Source organism: Balaenoptera acutorostrata, chromosome 11, assembly GCF_949987535.1.
Source record: "Balaenoptera acutorostrata chromosome 11, mBalAcu1.1, whole genome shotgun sequence".
NCBI classification, from domain to species: domain Eukaryota; kingdom Metazoa; phylum Chordata; class Mammalia; order Artiodactyla; family Balaenopteridae; genus Balaenoptera; species Balaenoptera acutorostrata.
The window spans coordinates 12466212-12485041 of record NC_080074.1 but is presented as its reverse complement, the minus strand read 5'-3'; the positions used below and the strand labels follow the sequence as shown (position 1 = coordinate 12485041).

At 42.5% G+C, this 18830-nt stretch overlaps 1 protein-coding gene across 24 annotated transcripts in view; it reads right to left on the bottom strand.

Annotated features, from left to right (window-relative positions):
• Window positions 1-542: 542 nt before the first annotated feature.
• The window catches only part of RBFOX2 (RNA binding fox-1 homolog 2), a 266923-nt gene continuing 248635 nt past the window's right edge, over window positions 543-18830 (bottom strand). For 12 of the 24 annotated variants that reach the window (XM_057557138.1, XM_057557139.1, XM_057557140.1 and 9 more), the window contains 5 exons: window positions 17805-17844; window positions 12689-12720; window positions 8345-8433; window positions 7818-7890; window positions 543-6099 (listed from right to left, as the gene is read on the bottom strand). In XM_057557138.1, the coding sequence (XP_057413121.1) occupies window positions 6045-6099; window positions 7818-7890; window positions 8345-8433; window positions 12689-12720; window positions 17805-17844 (289 nt within the window). In that variant the 3' untranslated portion in view covers window positions 543-6044. Of the gene's footprint in view, window positions 6100-7817; window positions 7891-8344; window positions 8434-12688; window positions 12721-14872; window positions 14916-17804; window positions 17845-18830 lie in introns of those variants that run through there. The other 12 variants (XM_057557142.1, XM_057557143.1, XM_057557131.1 and 9 more) reach the window with 4 other exon arrangements.

Sequence of the window (18830 nt, the reverse complement as noted above, 5' to 3'; positions counted from 1 at the left end):
CGATCTGAGTGATGTTAGGGAGTTGCAGATTTAGGGGGAATTTCAGAGATTTGGGACTTCCTGGTAGAGAAACCAGTGCAGGAGGGGTGGCTGAGGAAGCCCAGGGAAGGAGGAAAAGGCCCAGGCCCCATACAGAAGGAAAAGGTGTGGGAGCCTGGGTGGCGGCCCGAGCCAGGGGAGAGGTGACAGAGGTGACAGGTGGCCAGAAGGGAAGCGCCCCCTGGAGGGCAGTTTCTGAGGCAGGTGAGGGCGGCAGCGAGGACACCAGGAGAGGATGGAAAAGGGAAGAGGTGAAGCGGAAGGAGATTTCAGAGGCAGAAGCAGGAAGACAGCTCCTGCAAAGACTGGAAGAGCCGGAGGGCAAGTCCCATGGCCCCAGCCTCGGCCTGTGTTTCCCTCTCCCCTCATCTCATTCAGGGAGCGTTGTGTTTGCCGCCTTCTTTTTTCCATCTTACAAAAGTCAAATCCAAGTTCTATCTTTGGAGCATGGGGGAGGCAACAGAGGTCGTTGAGGATCAACACACGCAGGCCAGGGCGAAGAATGGTGTTTCTCCTTTTATTTAAAAACAGTGCTTCATTACCATTTGCAAAGGCAGAGGCAGTGCTCCTCCTTCGCTTAGAGTTTATAAAAGCCAGCAACATGATCAATAATTTATACACATGGATAGTAATACAAAAAAATAAAGAATAAAAGCTAAAGATCTAACTACTCCGACCTTCACAATTCCAGCTACTTGATAATAATAGGAGTAACCCAATGAATACTGTATGGTCTGAAAGCTACTATACAATATGATTCTTAACAAGAAGGGGAGGGAATTAGAGACTGTCACAAAGCCCTGGGTGCTTCTCTGGAGTTTGTAGGGAAACAGGACCCTGGGCAAGCAGCTCGGGTGTCCTAGGAAGAGATTCGGGGGTTGGGAGGGGGGTGGGGAGGGGGGAGAAAAGGTGAGGTGGTCGATTATACAAGCATCCCATGTGATGCCCCCATGCCCCATAGGTACCTGTTTTGCCATGGCAATGGGAGGGGGCCGGAGAAACTGCACGTTGCATGTAGGGATGGTTTCGTCCCTGCCACGGGGAGCGGGGACAAGAGGGGAGGTTCGGTGGCATTTTTAGCCTTGCAGAGATTTGGACTGAAAAGCTCAGAGACTCAGGTGGGTCAGCCTGTCAGGGACAAGCCACCCTGCCCGGCTCTCTCAGCACTTTGCAGCCCTAGCTTACGTGTGTCAGCCCCAGGTTTGCTCCAGCTATTCACAAGCAGAATTATAACACAAGAAAAAAACAATTCATATCCCTTAGGGGGACAAAAAAAAAGGAGGATCAATTCATCACTCGATATATAATACAGCCAAAATGAGCTGCCAAGACAAGCACACACACACACACAATACTGTGAACAGAAAAATACAAGAAAATGACAAAGCTCAGGGTCTGGGTGGGGTATCGACGTTGCTTAAAGCACTCATCAGTCCCCGGAAAAACCAAACCAAAAAACATTTTTAAAAAATTCAAAAACGTACGCACCCCCTGGGAATCTGGCGTTGGTAACAGGGGCGGGTGGTAGGGGGGAGAGAAGAGCATCGCTGTTCCCTTTTTGCTGGCTGGTGTGAGCTGAGCCCTCACCACACTGGCAGGTGCGTGTGTCACTGCCAGGCGGAGGGGCCCGGGCTGGCAATCCCCTTAAAGGCAAGGTTTGAGTTGTGGCTGATGAGCAGTTCTCTCCGTTACCAAGCCCTGCCAACCAGCACTACCATGGCTGAAGTGATCGACCGTTTTCCTGAGTAATCTGTAACTGGCTACAGTTCCGGTAACGTGGAGAACTCAGCTACTGCGGCCACCCGCCACATTCGAGGACTCCCCTCCGCCCCTTGGCTCCTCCTCCCTAGTGCATCTGATTCGGGAATTTGAGAACCTGCTGCAGCCTGGTCTGTAAGCCTTATTTTAAAGATGGGGGCCAGGGACTCAACGGCACTCGCTAAACCAGAGGGCACATGCTGGCTTAGGACACCCAGAGTCTACTTGGGAAGGGCCCTGCTTCACACTCTAGCTCCTGGATGGCTATTGCCTGGTTGATCAGTCAAGTGAGGATGAAGGAAGAACACAGCAAAGGGGAAAGGGAGGGAAGAGGCTTTCGGACAGTAACATTTCCAAAAAAATCGTGTTTTATGCAACAGAGAATCAGGTTTCACTGGTGGATACTACAAACGGTCAAACATTTTCAAGAGCATGACAAAATAAAAACACATAAATTTACGTTGGATGTTCACCTTGCCCACTATTTTTTTTCCTATCTTAAAACAGTGCAAACAGGTAACTTATGCTTTTAAAACACCACTACCCCTTCCCCACCCCCCAAAGTCCCTTTCCTCCTATTTTCTGGGGGAAACGAGTCTGCGATTCTGCAACTGTTTCTGTGCTAGGGGGTTGCAAGCAGCCGAGAAGTGGCTGGGCTTGGTCACAGGGGGCGGTCCCAATGGTCCCCCCCTCCTCCCTTACAGTGCCCTCTGGGCTGTCCCTTGCTTCCCTCCCTTGGCCTCATCCTCCCACCAGAAGGAAGGGAGGCCATCCAGCCCTTCCTGCAGATCCTTGGGGTTGCTTCCATCCCGAGTTTACATCTCCTTCCTACCTGGAAGCTATGTGACTAGTTATAGGGTGGTAGTGATTCACCGACTTATCTGCTAGAGCTCTAGGAAAGTAGAACCTAAACTAAGAGTTCAGCCCTGAGGAGTCACACTTCTGAGAGAAAGCTGCTATCACTGATTTCTACTGAATAGAGCTCCACTAGCTCCCCTTAAACTAAGAGCTGAGCTCCAGTCCCCTTCTTTTTCAAGGAAAAATAATATCGGCTCAGTTCCAACTGTGGCTGCTGAAGGAGGATGGTGACGGTGGGCTTTGTAAAAACTGAGCCTTGAAAGTGACGAATCACAACAGCTGATCTCGGTCAGTGGGAGCTGAACTATGTAATATAAGGAATTCTGGAAAAGCTCTAAGGACAGCTCTCTGGGCTGAAAGAGGGATATTCAGATAAAGGTGGTCACTAGAGGGCTCCTGAAAGGAGCCCAGCTTCTAAGAGTAAGATGCTTAGTATAGAAGTCCACATCGTGACCTACAGTAAAGCTGTTGAAATTGATTCAGCATGGATACGTTTTCTGGAATTATTCACTAGCATCCTCTTAACAAACTTACAAGATGCCATACTCTCTTCTGACTCAGTTTCTTAGTCCAGTGGGAACTAGAGTCAGGAATAAACAAGCACTGATGCTTCGAGGAACCTGCCTCTGATGAAGTTGCCTGTATGGAATCTCAAAGTTCAAAAGCTGTTGGGGAGGTTGATGCTTCGAGAGCCCCAATTCTCAGTGATGACACTGAAAACCAAAGGCCCTTTAATAACAAGCCGAACTCTATTTAGTCTTTCTTAGTAAAAGGAGCTGAAGGAAGCGGTATTAAAACCATCCCTGGAAATGCAGCAGAGGCCCACTGGAAAACACAGAGCTTGCCTATGGAGTCCTCAGCCAGAACCAGCTGAACTGAAATGCACAAAAGCTCAGGCTTCTGCCTCTTTTAAAAGGGCTGTGGAAGCTGCCTTCTCTGCCTTTCCCATCATCTTTCCCTCTTTCTGGAAAAAAAGAATAGAAAATTCTTGAACTCACTGCCCTATTTTCCTCCCCTGCTATGGATACAACCATTTAGAATTTGGCCTTGTCTCCACTGAGTAGTGGCCTGCCATTTGTGAGAATGGCCCCTATTTGAACAGGACACAAAATTTCTCTCAGTTTCTTCACTCAGTAAAAGCTCTCCCTCAAAACAAAAGCAAAAGAAAGAAAGAAAAAAATCCTCCCTGCCCCCATTCCCTAGACCTGTGAAAGCCCCACATCCCATTCCCACACCCCAAACTATAATATATATATACACACACAACAAAAATTGTCTCAACAGCAACAAACCAAACTTTGGCTTGGGGAGGGGAACCCTTAAAAATGGCCAATGGACTGGGCAGTCTGGTGTCCCCTATTCTGTGCATTCCTCCCCAGAATCAGTTAAGAATTGCATCGAGGCCTCTAGCTTCCTTGATGTCTCCCCTAGTTTCAGGGAAGCCTCCCTCCCAGTTATTAGGAGAGAGAGGATTCTGAAGGGGGAGAAGAGATGTATTATACACGACAGGCCAGTCCCCCCCCCCCAGATCCCTCTCCTTACAAAGAATGTTTGATGCTGTCATATGTCAGTCATTTTAATTCAGGGACATGAATCAGTATCAGTCAAGAACACGGGTGGAGGCAGGAGTAAAAAAAAAAAAAAAAACACCAAAACAAACCCATAACCAGAAGCTCCATGTCTCTGAATTACTTACTCCCTTTAGCAGCTATCCCTCGGGTGAAAGGTCACCCTAGTACCAATGTGAATAGACCAGGGAGCCAAACGGACCGTGCTTTTCTATTTTCTAATGCCTTCATTTTGGAAATCCTGCAGGACCCCTGCCTTTAACAGCTAAGAGCTAGAAGAGAAACACTTTCTCCCCTGTCTGATGATAGATAAGTCGAAGCCAGGTAGTGACAGCAGTGACTCACTGTGGTGGCCACCACATGACTCTTTCTGGCAACGTATGAGATCCTGGTCATTTCAGACCCTCCTTCCTGTATGGGAGGGGAGCAGCCTCAGGGGCTTGTTTCATGTCCTGTAGTGTTCATGAGTACCAAGTGGTCCAGATGCTCAGCTGGGTGTCTTTGGAGGACAGTGAGAAGCTGGGTGGAATGGCCACAAGGGCTCCAGACTGTGGACAGAAATGACTCGTAAAGGCTCTGGAAGATGAAAAGTCCTATGGCTTTGGAGCTTGTACAAAGTGCCTTTGCCTGCCCTCACATGCCCTACTCACAGAGACCTCCAGGGACAGCTGATCTAGGGCTTGGTGCGTCATCTTTTGCCACCAGAGCCTTTGTTATATGTTTTCTACTTTGTACTGACTTTTTGATGCAAGAGAAAGATCGGGAATATCAGGGCGCCTTAATCTGACATCGTCTAACACCCCTTTTCTTGCTCTCACCCTCTTCACCGGTGCATGACAATTTGTACTTCTAGCCCTCAAGCCGTGCCCAGATACCTCGGGGAAATCTGGCCACTGGCTATTTATTCTTCTGTCCCTGGGTCCTAAATTCCTGAATCTCGAGGACATGGGAGCAGGGTGTTAATAAAAGGAGAGATGAGCTAAGCTGTGGTTCAACGAAAGGAAAAGCAGCCCAGCAGGAATGCTAGGGTTTACAGGAAAGAAAAGAGTGATCTTTTTCATACTCCAGAGTTCATTCCGAGACCAGTTTCCTAATGAGGTGTTTATTATCCACAGTCTGAGCGCATGTCTGGAAATATTAATACTATAATTCCAAAAACGATGCCAACTGTCTCAGGCCTTGCGTGTAAGATGATTGTAAAGAGAATGAGGAGACAGGAGGGAAGAGGAGAGGAAAGTGTCTTAGTGATTCTCCTGCTTTGCCAGCACACATTCCTATAGTCTATTAGCATGTGGATTCCAGCCACAGCCAATCAGAATTGCCTGCCAAAGACCAGAAACTCAGAAGACTAGAAGGATATCCTGTTGCAGAGAGATCTCTTCCACTTCTGCTTGTCCCACAGCCATTCAGCACCAGATACACTTTGGTAGTTCTGTCTGCTGATTTCTGATCAGACGCATTTATCAGCTCCTAATGTCTCTCCTTCCTCATTAACTGCCTCTTCCGTGATTGACAGAATAAGCTAAGCACGGACATACAGACATGGAAATGCGTTTTTTTTTTTTTTTACCACAGTTAAAAAAAAGAAAAAAGAAAAAAGAAAAAAATGCACAATCTTTGGAACAAAAGAATTAAAGGCAGAAATTTAAAGGAAAAATACATATTCAAAGAACATAGTGAGGTATAAAAAAGTATTCTCTCTTTTTTTGTGTTTTTTGTTTGTTTGTTTTTCCTCTTCATCTTGCTATAGAGTTCCTCTACTAGTAAATATTGCAATAGCCAGGCCTCATGAACTGGGGGGCTGTCCCACTTGCAGGGGTCTCACGTCACTTCAGTAAGGGGCAAATCGGCTGTAGCCACCTCGGTATAAACTCGCCTGTAGTAATTAAAGACACAAAAATATTAAAAGGTTGATGAGAGAAGCATTACAGAAGAAGACATGTCCTGAGGAGGGATTTGGAAAAACAGCTTCCTTAGAAGCTTCAAAGCAACTGGTTAGATGTTGTCTAGTGCATGAGGTCAGGAAAGCAACTTCTGCCTCTAAGATGCTCAGACCAGAGCCCAAACATCTACTGCTGACCTGATATTCTCAAGGGCAGAGTATGCTAATGGTTCATTATTTACATGAGTTAGCTCAGAAGAGAAACTCAAAGAAGTTTAAAACCAAGTCTGTAAATAGTTTGATTTTTTAAAAGCATGGGTCTTGTTTACCTTGATTACCTCATTACAAGCGTGACCTAAAGCACACTGCTGATCCTACATTCTTACCCATTACCTGGCAGTGGAGAACACGTTACTTCTGACCACTATCTCTGTCACATCGCATGTTTGAGATGGTGCTGGATTTAAACCTGAGTTAATCTTTCAACGAATAAAGTCTATTTCCTCTGTAATTTATAAAGAATACCAACCAGGTTGTTTCTTGACATATCTGACTTTTATCTTTTATATATATATATATATATATATATATATATATATATATATATGAGATATGTAAAACTGGGGTATTAAGTGGGCTTCTTTCCTTTCTTTAATCATAATCTAATGAATTATCTTTTTCAATCAAAAGTTCCCTAGGGACATATCGCTCCTTGGGTCATTCTTTTAGTACAGGACTTATATCACTTGGGCACTAAATAAAACCTCAGGAATTCCCAACACTTCCTTATATCGTACGTCTCTACTTCAGTTTTAAACACTGCCCCCCATACCCCCGCAGGACCCTATTACTTCCTTCCACAGATCTTCATCAGTAGAGATTTAGTGTGGGAAGTAGCAGGCTCTCTCACATCTTTTATGTCTTAACTGTGACCACCGTTCTGCCTCCCTCTCAGACATGGTCATCTGTGTTCCCGGGCCGTTGGCCAGTGACACCGTGGATGGCAGAGAACGTCTGGCACGACGAGGTATCACTGTGGACCGGCCAGTCTTTGCTGAATCCAGTGAGTCCCGTCATTGGCCCGGAGGTGTCCAGGCCAACACAAAAATACTGCAGGGGGGATTCGAGTTTGGTCAGGGGGATTATTCTAGATGAGCTCTATGGACTTTTTGTATACTTCTAAGAAATATACCATATTTTGCCACAAATGTTATTAATAAAATATCTTTGTAAGGCATTTGTTTGGTGATTTTTAGTACTATCTGCCGGAAGGCTTAGGAAAAGCAGGGACATCCTTTGGCATCTGCATTTGAAGCAGACAGGTTAAGTTTTTTGAAAAGTTTACTGTGAAAACTGGAGAGTCTTGTGCCCCAAGTCTTGGCGAATACCTATCAGTAAAACTCTCCCACAGGTATGCGTCCAGCATCTGAGCCATTATAAAACAGCAGGCTGTTCCCTTCCTTCCTCCCGAACAATGCCCTTACTCAGGGCAGACTGTCACTGCTCATTCCTTTCTCCTGTCCTTAACCAGGCCAGGGGGCTCACACCAGCACACACACAGAAGTGATATGAAATTTCCAGACAGTCCTATTGGTTTTAATACTTTGGCAATGGAAGAAGGGCTGAATTGATCACCTCCCTAGATCTTCTGTAGCCTGCAGGTAAAAGTCAGAAGTAAAACGCTTGAAAAAATAAAAGGCACGTCTACTTACCACAGCGCCAACTCCATAGCTAGCGGCAGGGGCAAGGGCATGGTAGGGGTCGGCCGTGTACACCCTGCCATAACTGGAAAAAGAAATCCAATCAGGGAGATAAAGGAAAGACGGTGACAAAAAAAAAAAAAAAAATTAAGGGGTTTTACTGTGCTAAGGACTTGTAACTTGGAATGTTATTAGGAAACTGGCAGAATGGAAAACATCCCTCCGTTCTACTCCTAAAGGCAGCAACTGAAAATTTCTGAAGTACTTCTATAAAATGGAAAAGAAGGGCACTGGAGATGAGGAAGAGGGAAATTGGGGTCAAAGCCAGAAACACACAGGAACAAGAGGGAGGGAGGGGAGGAGTGTGAGCCTGTGAGCCGCTGGGTTTTTGGCAGGATAGAGTCCAGGCAGAAGGCCTGTGGAAAACCCAGCTCAGCAGGCAGTCCCGGGGGCTAAGTGCCCTTTTGGAAACGGCGCGGGGAAGGAAAGGGGGTGACGCGGGGCGGCCCGGCGCTCCCCGCCCCCGTCTCGGCACCTACCCGTCGCTATAAGCGGCGGCGGCGGCGGCGGCGGCGGTGGCAGCGGTTGCAGTAGCAGGCTGTGCGTATCTGTAGGCTGCATATCCACCCTACAGGAGAGAGGAGAACTGACTTTACACATGCCTCTCCCCCGGGGGGCAGGCGAACACACACCCGCCCACACGCAGATGGACGCGGACGCAGACGCAGACACAGACACAGACACGAACACAGACACACCCGTGGGGAGAGAATGTTTCAAACTGCATCAGTCTGCATGTTATTCCTTAGTGTACAATTAAGCTCCGCCCAAGGCAGGGATTTGCTTTGCAATTTGTAATAGTAACAAAAATAAACTACACTGTAGTACCTCTTCTCAAATTTAAGAAATGAAGATATGATTTAAAACATTTTTTTATTGAAATATAGTTGATTTACAATGTTGTGTTAGTTTCAGGTGTAAAGTGATTCAGTTACACATATATATATATCTATATATTTATTCTTTTTTAGATTCTTTTCCATTATAGGTTATTACAAGATATTGAGTATAGTCCCCTGTGCTCTACACTAGAACCTTGTTGGTTATCTATTTTTATATATAATAGTGTGTCTATTGTAATTCCAAACTCTTAATTTATCCCCCCCCGCCCCCCGCAAAATGAAGATATGATTTTGGGTCTGTCTTCGTGGGAACTTTGAACAGGGAAAATATTTACAGGAAGTTGGGAGAACTTTATCTGACAGGAAATGTAAATTATAGATTAAAACATTAAATTTATATGTGTCAACTGCAGATTCTCTGATGCGTACTTGGATTGATCCATTGCTAAGAGACTACAGTATATAAAGAAAGGTCCCATATAGTGCTATGCTCCATGTGGCCTAGTGCGTTTGCCAAGAGGCTAAGATAATCAAGCGATATTTAGAAGGAAGAACCAGTGTAGATCAGGGGTTGGCAAACCTCCATCTGTGGACCAATGCAGTTGGCCTCCTGTTTTTGAAAGTAGTTGTGACAGAGACCGTATGGCCTATGAAGCCGAAAATCTTTACCACTTGGCTCCCTACAGAAAAAGTTTGCCAAGTCCAGTCTATAGTTCAGACTCAGGCAAACCAGATTACAAAGGGCTGTGGACCCTTGGACTAGGTTCAAACAGATCAGGAAGCCCTTCCCTCCCCCCCCAAGCCTTTAACTGCATTTATTTTTCTTCCCTAAAAGGTTTTGGGACTTCTTACATCCTAATCTCACAGCAGGTTCTGGAGCTTTTCTTCCAAGGGTTCAAATATCCTCTCAGTCCTAAAGTGTTTCAAACTCCCCTGTCCTGCTATTTTACCTCAGTTTAGGTGAACCAAATACTCAAAAGGTTTTCTCTGTCAGGGTGAAATACTTCATGAAGTTTTTCAAAGATAATCACAACAACAAATGCCGCATGAGACAGGCTATTTGAAAAAGTGGCAAGCTCTACTTTTCCTTCTTCTTCTTTACCTTTCTAGAATTCATCTATTTTACCTAAACCTAACTCAGGTGTGTACTTGTTACTGTCATTTCCCCATCAACTATAGGTAAATACAGCTATGTCCATTTGGATGGCACCTCAGCAGCGAGCACAGCATGTTTCGTTTCTGTGTGTTACTGTGTCCGTTTCTCATGGACATCTGAAGCTTTCTGGCCTGTGCTTTCTGCTTTCTATTCCTTCAATGTTCAGTTTTTGCTAAACCTACAAAAGAAATTTCCAATTTACTTCTGTATCATTTCTTAGGATTGGAAACAACCATTTTCCAATGGGACCCTTGGTCTTCTTAGCCATCTGACAGGGAAGCGTCTAGCTTGCTGCTTTTATTTCTGTTCAAATCTTATTCTGGATATAGCTGTGATTTCTTCTTAGAGGTTTCTACAGCTTTTTGCTTATTTCTTACATAATTTATGCCTTCTCTAACTGAAGACACTGCACCACGGGGGGAAAGCTTACTGCTGCTCTTTAAATTTATGCTGCTTAAATTCATCAGAAGCAGCTTCAAACATACATTAAAAAAAAGGCCCCTGATTGGCTTTCAGTGGTTTTGTATTATTCCTTCTTTGTTCTTCAAGTGCATGACTTGGAAAAGTAAACACTGTTTTCTCAATTATAAGTCTTTCCATAGATATTCCTACAAATAAGAAAACTCTAATTAGTATTACCAAACACTGGCAATGAGATGGTAATGGATAGGGCCGTGGCAGGAAGTACCCTTGGGGGCTATCTGTGATCCACACGCTTCCTCTGAATTCTAGCCAGGTCTATGGGAACAGGCAGGCCAGACTGATTTGGGCAAAGCCGTACATCCAGGCGGCAACATACACACTGCCATACATACACACATAAGCATATACATTTATGTATAAACTAACTCAAGTGTCTCTTTACCTTTTAAACTTCTAAAGAAAAAATGAAACAGTAAAAGGATTGTTAAACAAAACAACATGCTAATCATCATAGTTGAAATTTTAAGCTTTATATGAACCTTGAAGGCTCAATTTTTTGGTATCACTAGAGATGGTTCCACTAGTTCAGAATTAAAGTTTGCTAGTGTGAAGTTTACAGAGGGGCCATGTTTAGTAAAACATCTTTGTAAATGAGGATAATGTGGTAAACAAGCATCATGAGGTTTCTCTCTTTAACATTCCTTCAAAATCCAAAATAATCTCTAAAAATTGAAAAAGTCAAGGTAATAAAAGCAATTAAAGCCTAATTTATATCTTTCTGAGTAAAACATTTAAAAACTGAAGTTCTATGCCACGGGACAGAGGTATGCATTCTCATAAAAGTACTAACTAGACTCTCAGTTAAGTCTCGGTATGTCAGAGATACTGGGGATTGTATTAAATCATTAAATTTAAGCTGTATTGGACTAATCATGGGGAAAAAAGGAGATTCTGAATGAGGTTACTGATAGCCATTTCCCCTCAGTTTCCTCAACCTGCAAGAAGCCATCGGAACCTCAGTGGTTTGGGGGTAATGTTATTGTTAATCAAGACAATTTTAAATGGATCAGGCTGTGGAAGAGAAGCCTCCCTCCAAGCCAGAAGGAAATAAAGATAATCTATCTGCAGTCCTTTCCTTCTGTTATGAGTGAACTCTGACTCTGGAGTTTGAATTTGATGAGGTTCTCTGCTATTCAAATTCAGGAACACAGAACAGGCATGCACATATTTTACTGGCAACAAAAGGCTCAAGAAGAGTATCAACAGAATTTTAAGAAAAACTACATTAATTTTTTAGAAAAGCAGATAATATTTCCACATGTCTACTCTTCTGATTACTTTATGTTAATGGTGCTATAGAGAGGCCCTTTAAAGGGGAGGGGTACGTGTTTAGGATGGGCAGGTAATATCGCAATAAACTGATTTGGTAATTCATTGATGACTACCCCAAAGTTAGAAAAATTAAATTGTATGTCATGGATTCCTCCTCTTAGCTGTATTCTTAGTCCAAAGTATTTCTGCTGGTGCTTTAAACTGGTTATTCAACAAAATATCTAACCATAATATAAGCCAATGAACATTCAGATATATTTATTTCTATTCTGGATTTTGGAACGCATAAAGAATCCAGGCTGAGAAACTGTTTTTTCAACTTTCACTTCTATTAGCAAATCTGAAGTTGTTTATGGAACATGAGAACAAAGTGCAGTTTGAAACACCAAGGGTTTCATTGCTGTTTCTTAAGTTTTTCAAAAAGAACAAGGGTGGGGGAGGGGTAGGAGAGACAGGGTTCAGGCGTGGGGAGGGAATATGGCGCCACATTTATTAATCACATTTAGAACTAAGCATGCCAACATCTGGAGCTAGAACAACCAGCAAAATCACCACGTTCAGACTCAGATTGGCTAACTCTATCTATCCCAGCATTCTCTTGGGACAGCGGTTTGCCCTAGGCTCTACCACAAGCTCGGTGAAGTACACAGCCTCAATTACTAGAGCGTGCAGCCACAACGACCTGGTATTACGGAAACAGTCAGTCACCACTTGAGTTAACATTCCAGACCCTAACGACTGGCCCCTCCCCAGCCCAAAGAAGAGTCAATCTCGCCCACCCTAGCCCTGGCCCACACCACAATGTTAATAATTATAACAAGCAGTAACCCATCTGTTATATCAGAGAAGGGAACAGAGACTCCACTGAGAGATTTAGAGTGAGATGTTAACATTTCTTCAGCTGACTGCACAAACAAACAAACAAAAAAAGAGGAGAAATAATTCATTTGGAGATATGAAGTCATGAGATAGCTGATGTGTATTGCTTTTAACCATGCACCGATGCAAAACTGAAGCAACCATTAATAATAAAAATTAAAAAGGACATATGTATTTACACACAATCAGACCTGTTTGATCTGAAGCAGTTTGCAGATTCTATCTGTGTGTGATTTGAAATAAAACAAAAAATGGGGATTAGCATGGCCACAGCACACCCTAATGTCAGAGGGCACACACGGACAGCTTTCTGGAACCTGACAGCTGGATAAATTTGGCATGGCTAAGCCTGGTCCAAATATCCACATGCCCCTTTAAAAATAATTACTTTCTTATTCCTTTGTAATTCATTCTGAATGATTCCTAGTGCTCCCAACTGGGACAGCCCAATGCTATATCACTCCCCAGTTCAACCTTCCTGATTCAGTTCTGACCCGCAGTGCTCACCTGTATGCTTGCCCTCTGTCAACACCCATACATTCTGATCCGGTGTTCTTCTAAAGTATTTCCCATGTGCTATCCTTTCTCATATCCGTAACACATCCCTGCCTTCAACTTCCAGCTTTTTCAAAGGAAAATGCTGTTACCTTTAAGATCCTTTTGTTGCTGTTGTTGTTAAAGTCTCACTTTTGCATTACCCAATGTCACCTCCTAGGGATTTTCTACTCCACTCTGAACCAATTTTATTGTCTAGTGAACTTTACAGCATTGCCACGCTGACCACATGATTCTTCTGCACAGTTCTGTAGCTGTGTTTTAACTAGAACAAAATGGAAGGGTTCTACATATCCTCCCTCTTATACCTGACCTTTCCTTGCCTATCCAAGTTTAATCCTCTCTTGTCTTGATTTTCACCTGGCCATTAATTTTATTATTACTTTTTTGTTTTAGGATTTACAATAAAACAGGACTTTGGTGAGCATGTGATGTCAAGACACCTTCTTTCTACCTGGAAGACAATGACATTATGTGACACTGAGGAGAAGAATGTGTATTTCAAGACCAGCAGACAAAATGAAAGCTTGTTCCCTACATGTGATGTATAGATTTATAGAGCAAGGGGAGTTGGGGCGTGGGGGTGGGAGGGTGGGGAGAATGGCAGGTGCGATGGTTCAAATCACTACAGCAGAGCAGAGATCCAGTCCAGCTAGCTTGGGTCTAAGGCTGTGACTCTGGGAATCACTTTGTCTCTACACGATTCTAACTCCCTCCTTTCCCTCACCTCCTCCCCTCTCCGGCTGAGATCCACTGCTCTAGACTGAACTTGTATGAGGAGGGCTCATTAGGAGAACAGAGTTCTTCCGTGGCAATATGGCACCTTTGATTAAATGTGAATAACACAGATGTGAATACAAAACTCATAATAATGATAATATTGTTACTGCTTTTGATTGAGAGACCTATCTACTTGGAAGAGTAGATAAGAAAAATTTTTAAGGAAAATCTTTTAAATTTATCTTATTATTATTAAAATTGGGGTTAAGGAAAGAAATTTTTATGACCAACTTGGTATCTTCCACTTACTACTTTTATGATGGATGAGAGATGATGTTTAATTAACTAACCCTTTCGAACACTACTATTCCACACCTCTCCCAATCAGTTCATTTCCCAAAGCTTGCGGGGTAGCCACATAAATAAACTAACTGAATTGTGAAAAGCTGTCTATTGTTTTCTTTTTCCTAGCACCCAGCTCTCAACGAATCTAACAGTGCATCATTATCCAAATGCACTCACTAATCTAGTTTTAAGGTGAAAGGAAAAGAGGGCAAGGGAAATACATGTTTCAATTTTAGAGTCCCAGTAAGTCTAGATTTTTAAGACAACTTCAAACTTACATAGCAGCACAGCCCAATTACTACTATGATTTCACGACAGGGTCCAATTCAAGATTCAGAGTCCTGTTTAGACGGATTCTACCTTCTCCCTTTTCTCATTTCTTTCACAGTAGTAAGAAAATGTCCCAAATTTCTAAGCTCTCCAAATATAAAAGACCAGTTTAAACACCATGGGATAAATGTGATTGACAAACTAAAAGAGGTGGCAGTGATGGGACAGTGCGTATAACACACCTGGGGCGGATGTGTGGCAATGGGACAGGAGCACTGAATTTTGGAGGAAATGCCCTCTTGTAAGGAACTTGACTGGGTGCACTGCTGAGGTAGCAGGGCTTAGATCACACGCTCACAAGTCTTGCTTGTCCAAAAAAGCCTCTGTTCCCATCTCTAACGTGGAGCTGGAATGGTTAGTATAATTCAATTTTTTCACTGCAATCCACAATCTGATTGATTGGCAGGTCACACTGGCACTCCTACCTGAGGTATTTTAGCGCTAATGATTGGTTCCTGTAAGACTATTCTATAACAGAACACAGGAAGAGCAGTTCAAAAAACACAGCTGTGGAAGGAAAACAATCATACAAAAAAGCCCGCTAAGGGGCCCACCAGCCTTTTCTTTCCTTTGGATGCAAGCATGCTTTTCACAGGATGAGAATTAGGAGCAGTTTGTTATCCCATTAAAAAAGTGAATTAGGGTGAATGATGTCTTTTCTACTGATGAAAAAAAGACGGGGCGGGCAGACACATAATCTATCTGCTACACTCCCAAGTCAGCAAGGGGAGTCTCTTTACAAATCATGGGCACAATTGCTAGATCAGTTCTCCTGAGAGGAATGTGTCACAAAAGACACAGCGAAGAGGAAAATGGCTAGCAGGGATTACGGCCTAAGAGCAGAACAGGGAAAGAGATAACCAAAACAAAAAAACAAACAACCTTCACAGTTAATAGTCTAAATTAATATAACTTAAATAAAACCAGTAACAAACTCTTTTCCCTCATGTTGTCTCTTCAAGCTTGGGTTCAGGGCACTTTTTATACTAGATAAACCCTCCTCTCTTTCTATTTCTAACCTTCTTTTCTGAGGAAACGAGAACTAAATGTATATTGATAGATTTCCACATAAGGGAAAATGTACAGAGAGAAACAGAAACAAACTCAAGGTAAAATGATAAGAGGTTTTTGTTGTTGTTTGTTTGTGGGGCAGGGCATATGAAGTTTTAAAAGCTGTATTAAAAATTGCACTAGGCCTCGCTCAACAGTTCCCTCCTCATGTATTCTTGTTTTTCATTCTTGAGTTCGGGTATTATTTCAGCACTACTTTTTCCTCCAAGTAACTGCTTTAAGATAAGAACTAAGAAATAAAAATACCATTACTATTCAGTCTTTTCATCAACAAGGGGCCACTGGTCAAAAAAATGTTTCGGCAAGGTCACTGAATTACTTCTGTTCAGCTTGATAAGGTGATCCAGTTGGTAAATAAAAAAAAATTCAAGAGTATTTTCTCAACAACTACAGAAAAACCATCTCTCTCTTAATAAAATCATATACTGTAAACTAAGGAAGTGAGAGAACTGTAAACAAATATTTGGTTGGTTGAGTTAACAAGGTGAGAGTAGGCAAATCTTAATAAGGTAGAAGTAGGCCACATTTAGGAAATACCCAAATAAGGAAGATATTTGAGAAAAAAAAAACTTGACTTAAATAATTCAAGTGGAAGTGTACTCTAACAGACCAGATTTCAAGAAAACAACTTAAATAACATAAAGATGAGTTTCATGAGACTATGGATACTAACGTATATGGGAGAATGCACATGCTAAGAGCATATATAAATACGTATATTTAGAAAAGTGCACTTTGGTGTAAAAGTAGGATTTGTTTCCCAACCCTCAAGTTTCACGGTGAGCACAAGAAAAAAAGATCTTTCATTACCTCTTGAAAACCACTGGAGGAAAGTTGTGGATTTTAATTAAAGTACTAATAGAGGTAATGAAATATGGATTATTTAGGTTTTATGCTTGGCTAAACAAATAATTTAGGTAATCTGGGTAAGTCACACTCTCTCTAAGAAACATATCTGCAAAGTGAGAGCGTTGGACCAAATCATGGCTTAGGTTCCTTCAAGCATGTGTTAAATTAAAGCGTACTTTGAAGGCCTGCTCTAAACAGGCCAGGTGTGTACAACTCACCCACCAAATCTCAGAGGGCTGCTCTATCCTGTCTCTAGTTCCTGCAACACAGAGGGCCTCCAAGTGCATTCTGAAAGTTCATTAACGTTTTCAGATTGCCGAGAATCTCTGGCAGACTGTGGAAACAGTTCATTAAAAAGGTACCCTTATTGACTCTGGGGAGGTTAGGGTAGAGAAAGCATTTCCAGACAATTCTACTCTATGCCCAAGGAATCATTTCATGCTGACAAGTTTTTCTCAGGAAATTGTTTCTTAACAATGTGTGTGGTTAGACCAAGCTTGCATTCAGAAAAAGATCTTTGGAGAGAGGTCCTAATAAAAGACTTGCAAAACTCAAAAACTTGACTCTTTTTTGTCAGTTAGATCACTTTGTCCATATTTTAAATAATATGTGACCACCAATCATGGAACTTGAGCTATAGCTAGACTGTTTAAATAATGGATGGTAATAAAGATGTTAGCATGGCTGGTCAAATCAACAAATCTTGTACAATGGTCAAATGTCTGTAAAAGAGTCTAGGTTGCTAATGATGCCACTTGTTTCCCTCTAGCTGGCTCTTAAGGAAAGAGCCCCACTGGCTGTGGACCTTCTGATACAGAAAAGCCTTATGCACTGAGTATGTGGTTTCCTCTTATTCCTACCCACCCTTCACTGGCATCAGTTCCTTATTTCACTTTCACAAGACAATGCTCTCTCCAATTATGTGAAATAGGAAAACACACATTTCAGAAAGCTTCCTGCCATCTACATAAATCAAAGCTCTAATGATCTAAAGAGGGATGTGAAATGAGAAGAAAAGCAGAAAAGGGAAAGAGTTGGTTTCAGGCTAAGCTAGTTCTGTTATTTATGTATGCACATGAGACGACAGTAAGAAAAGACTTTAAACCTGCTGATCATCTCGCAAGTATATTTGTGATACACAGAACATCTGTGGGTGTAGGGAAGGGAAAAGAATATGTCCAGTAGACTGACTCTAGCAATGATCAGGAAACCCAAAGGCTTAGTTTTTGCACCCAGGGGCAAGCGCAGTGGCAGAGAAGCATGCTTGCATTCTTAAATATATAAATATATATATATATATATCCACAAGGAAAATGAAAATAAAAATTAAATTATATTAAAAAAAGAAAAAAAAAACCAAACCAAACCAAAGAAACAGAAAAAAAAGGCTGGCTTGTCAGGGGATGGGGTCGAGAAGGCCCCGGTGTGTGTACTTACATAGAGGTCAGCACCGTAAAATCCGTCCTGGTAAACCACACTGCAGAAAATCCACACAAAAACAAAAACAAAAAAACAAAAGAACAGAAACACATTCCGGTTATTGAGGACGGCAGCATGCACATGCGCTCTACACGGGCAGGTGATGTATGAATATGGACCCTGGGCTTGGGGCCGGGGTCAGTCAGCCAGGAGGAGCACAGGGGCACAAGCTCTCTCGGCAGCTCCGGGACAGGCATGGCAGGGGAGGAAGGAAACCCTGGAAGGAACCGCCTGCCAATCTGGTAATTAAAGTAGGATGAAAATACTAAAGCGCATTCCCAGAGGGCCTAATACAGCTATCGAAAATCTGCTGGATTGGAAACACCAACTTTTCATATCTGGAGTATTTTTTAAAAAATAAGTTTGTCCTAAGAGGAAGTTTTTCTTTAAAGAGCACCAAAAGGGGTGTGTGTATGTGTATGTGTGTCTGTGTGTGTGTGTGTGTGTATGTGGCGGGGGGGGGCAGTGGTTGTGTAGAGAGGGGTTAACATGAAAAAGAAAAAGAACCCAAAGAATTCCACTAGGGCAGGACCTGTATGCAAAGTATGTTTCAAAATTATGTTTAGTATTTTGTTATCAGTTTCATAGTAACATGTAATTTTTTTTCCTGATATCCATACATCACCTGCTTTTTTACCCTGCACATTAGACATGCGATAAGATTTGGCTGATCACACAAGCATGCAAAGTATTATTATTCAGCATTTTAAGAACCAATGCAACACCTCAGAAAAACAAGTCAATCAATTCTGACCAAAGTAAACAGAGAAATGTAATTAAAAAAAACAAAACAAAACACAACCAAAAATACCCACAATGCATTGCTTTCACAAGCAGAGATAATGAGCTAAAGGTTAAGGTGATTGGTCCAAGGTCCAAGAATTGAAAGGTGCAGTGGGGATCCCAGATAGTAACAATATAATCCAGAGTGGGAGGAGTAATTGGAAGACTTTAAGGGTTCTTTTTTGACCATAAGGATATTCA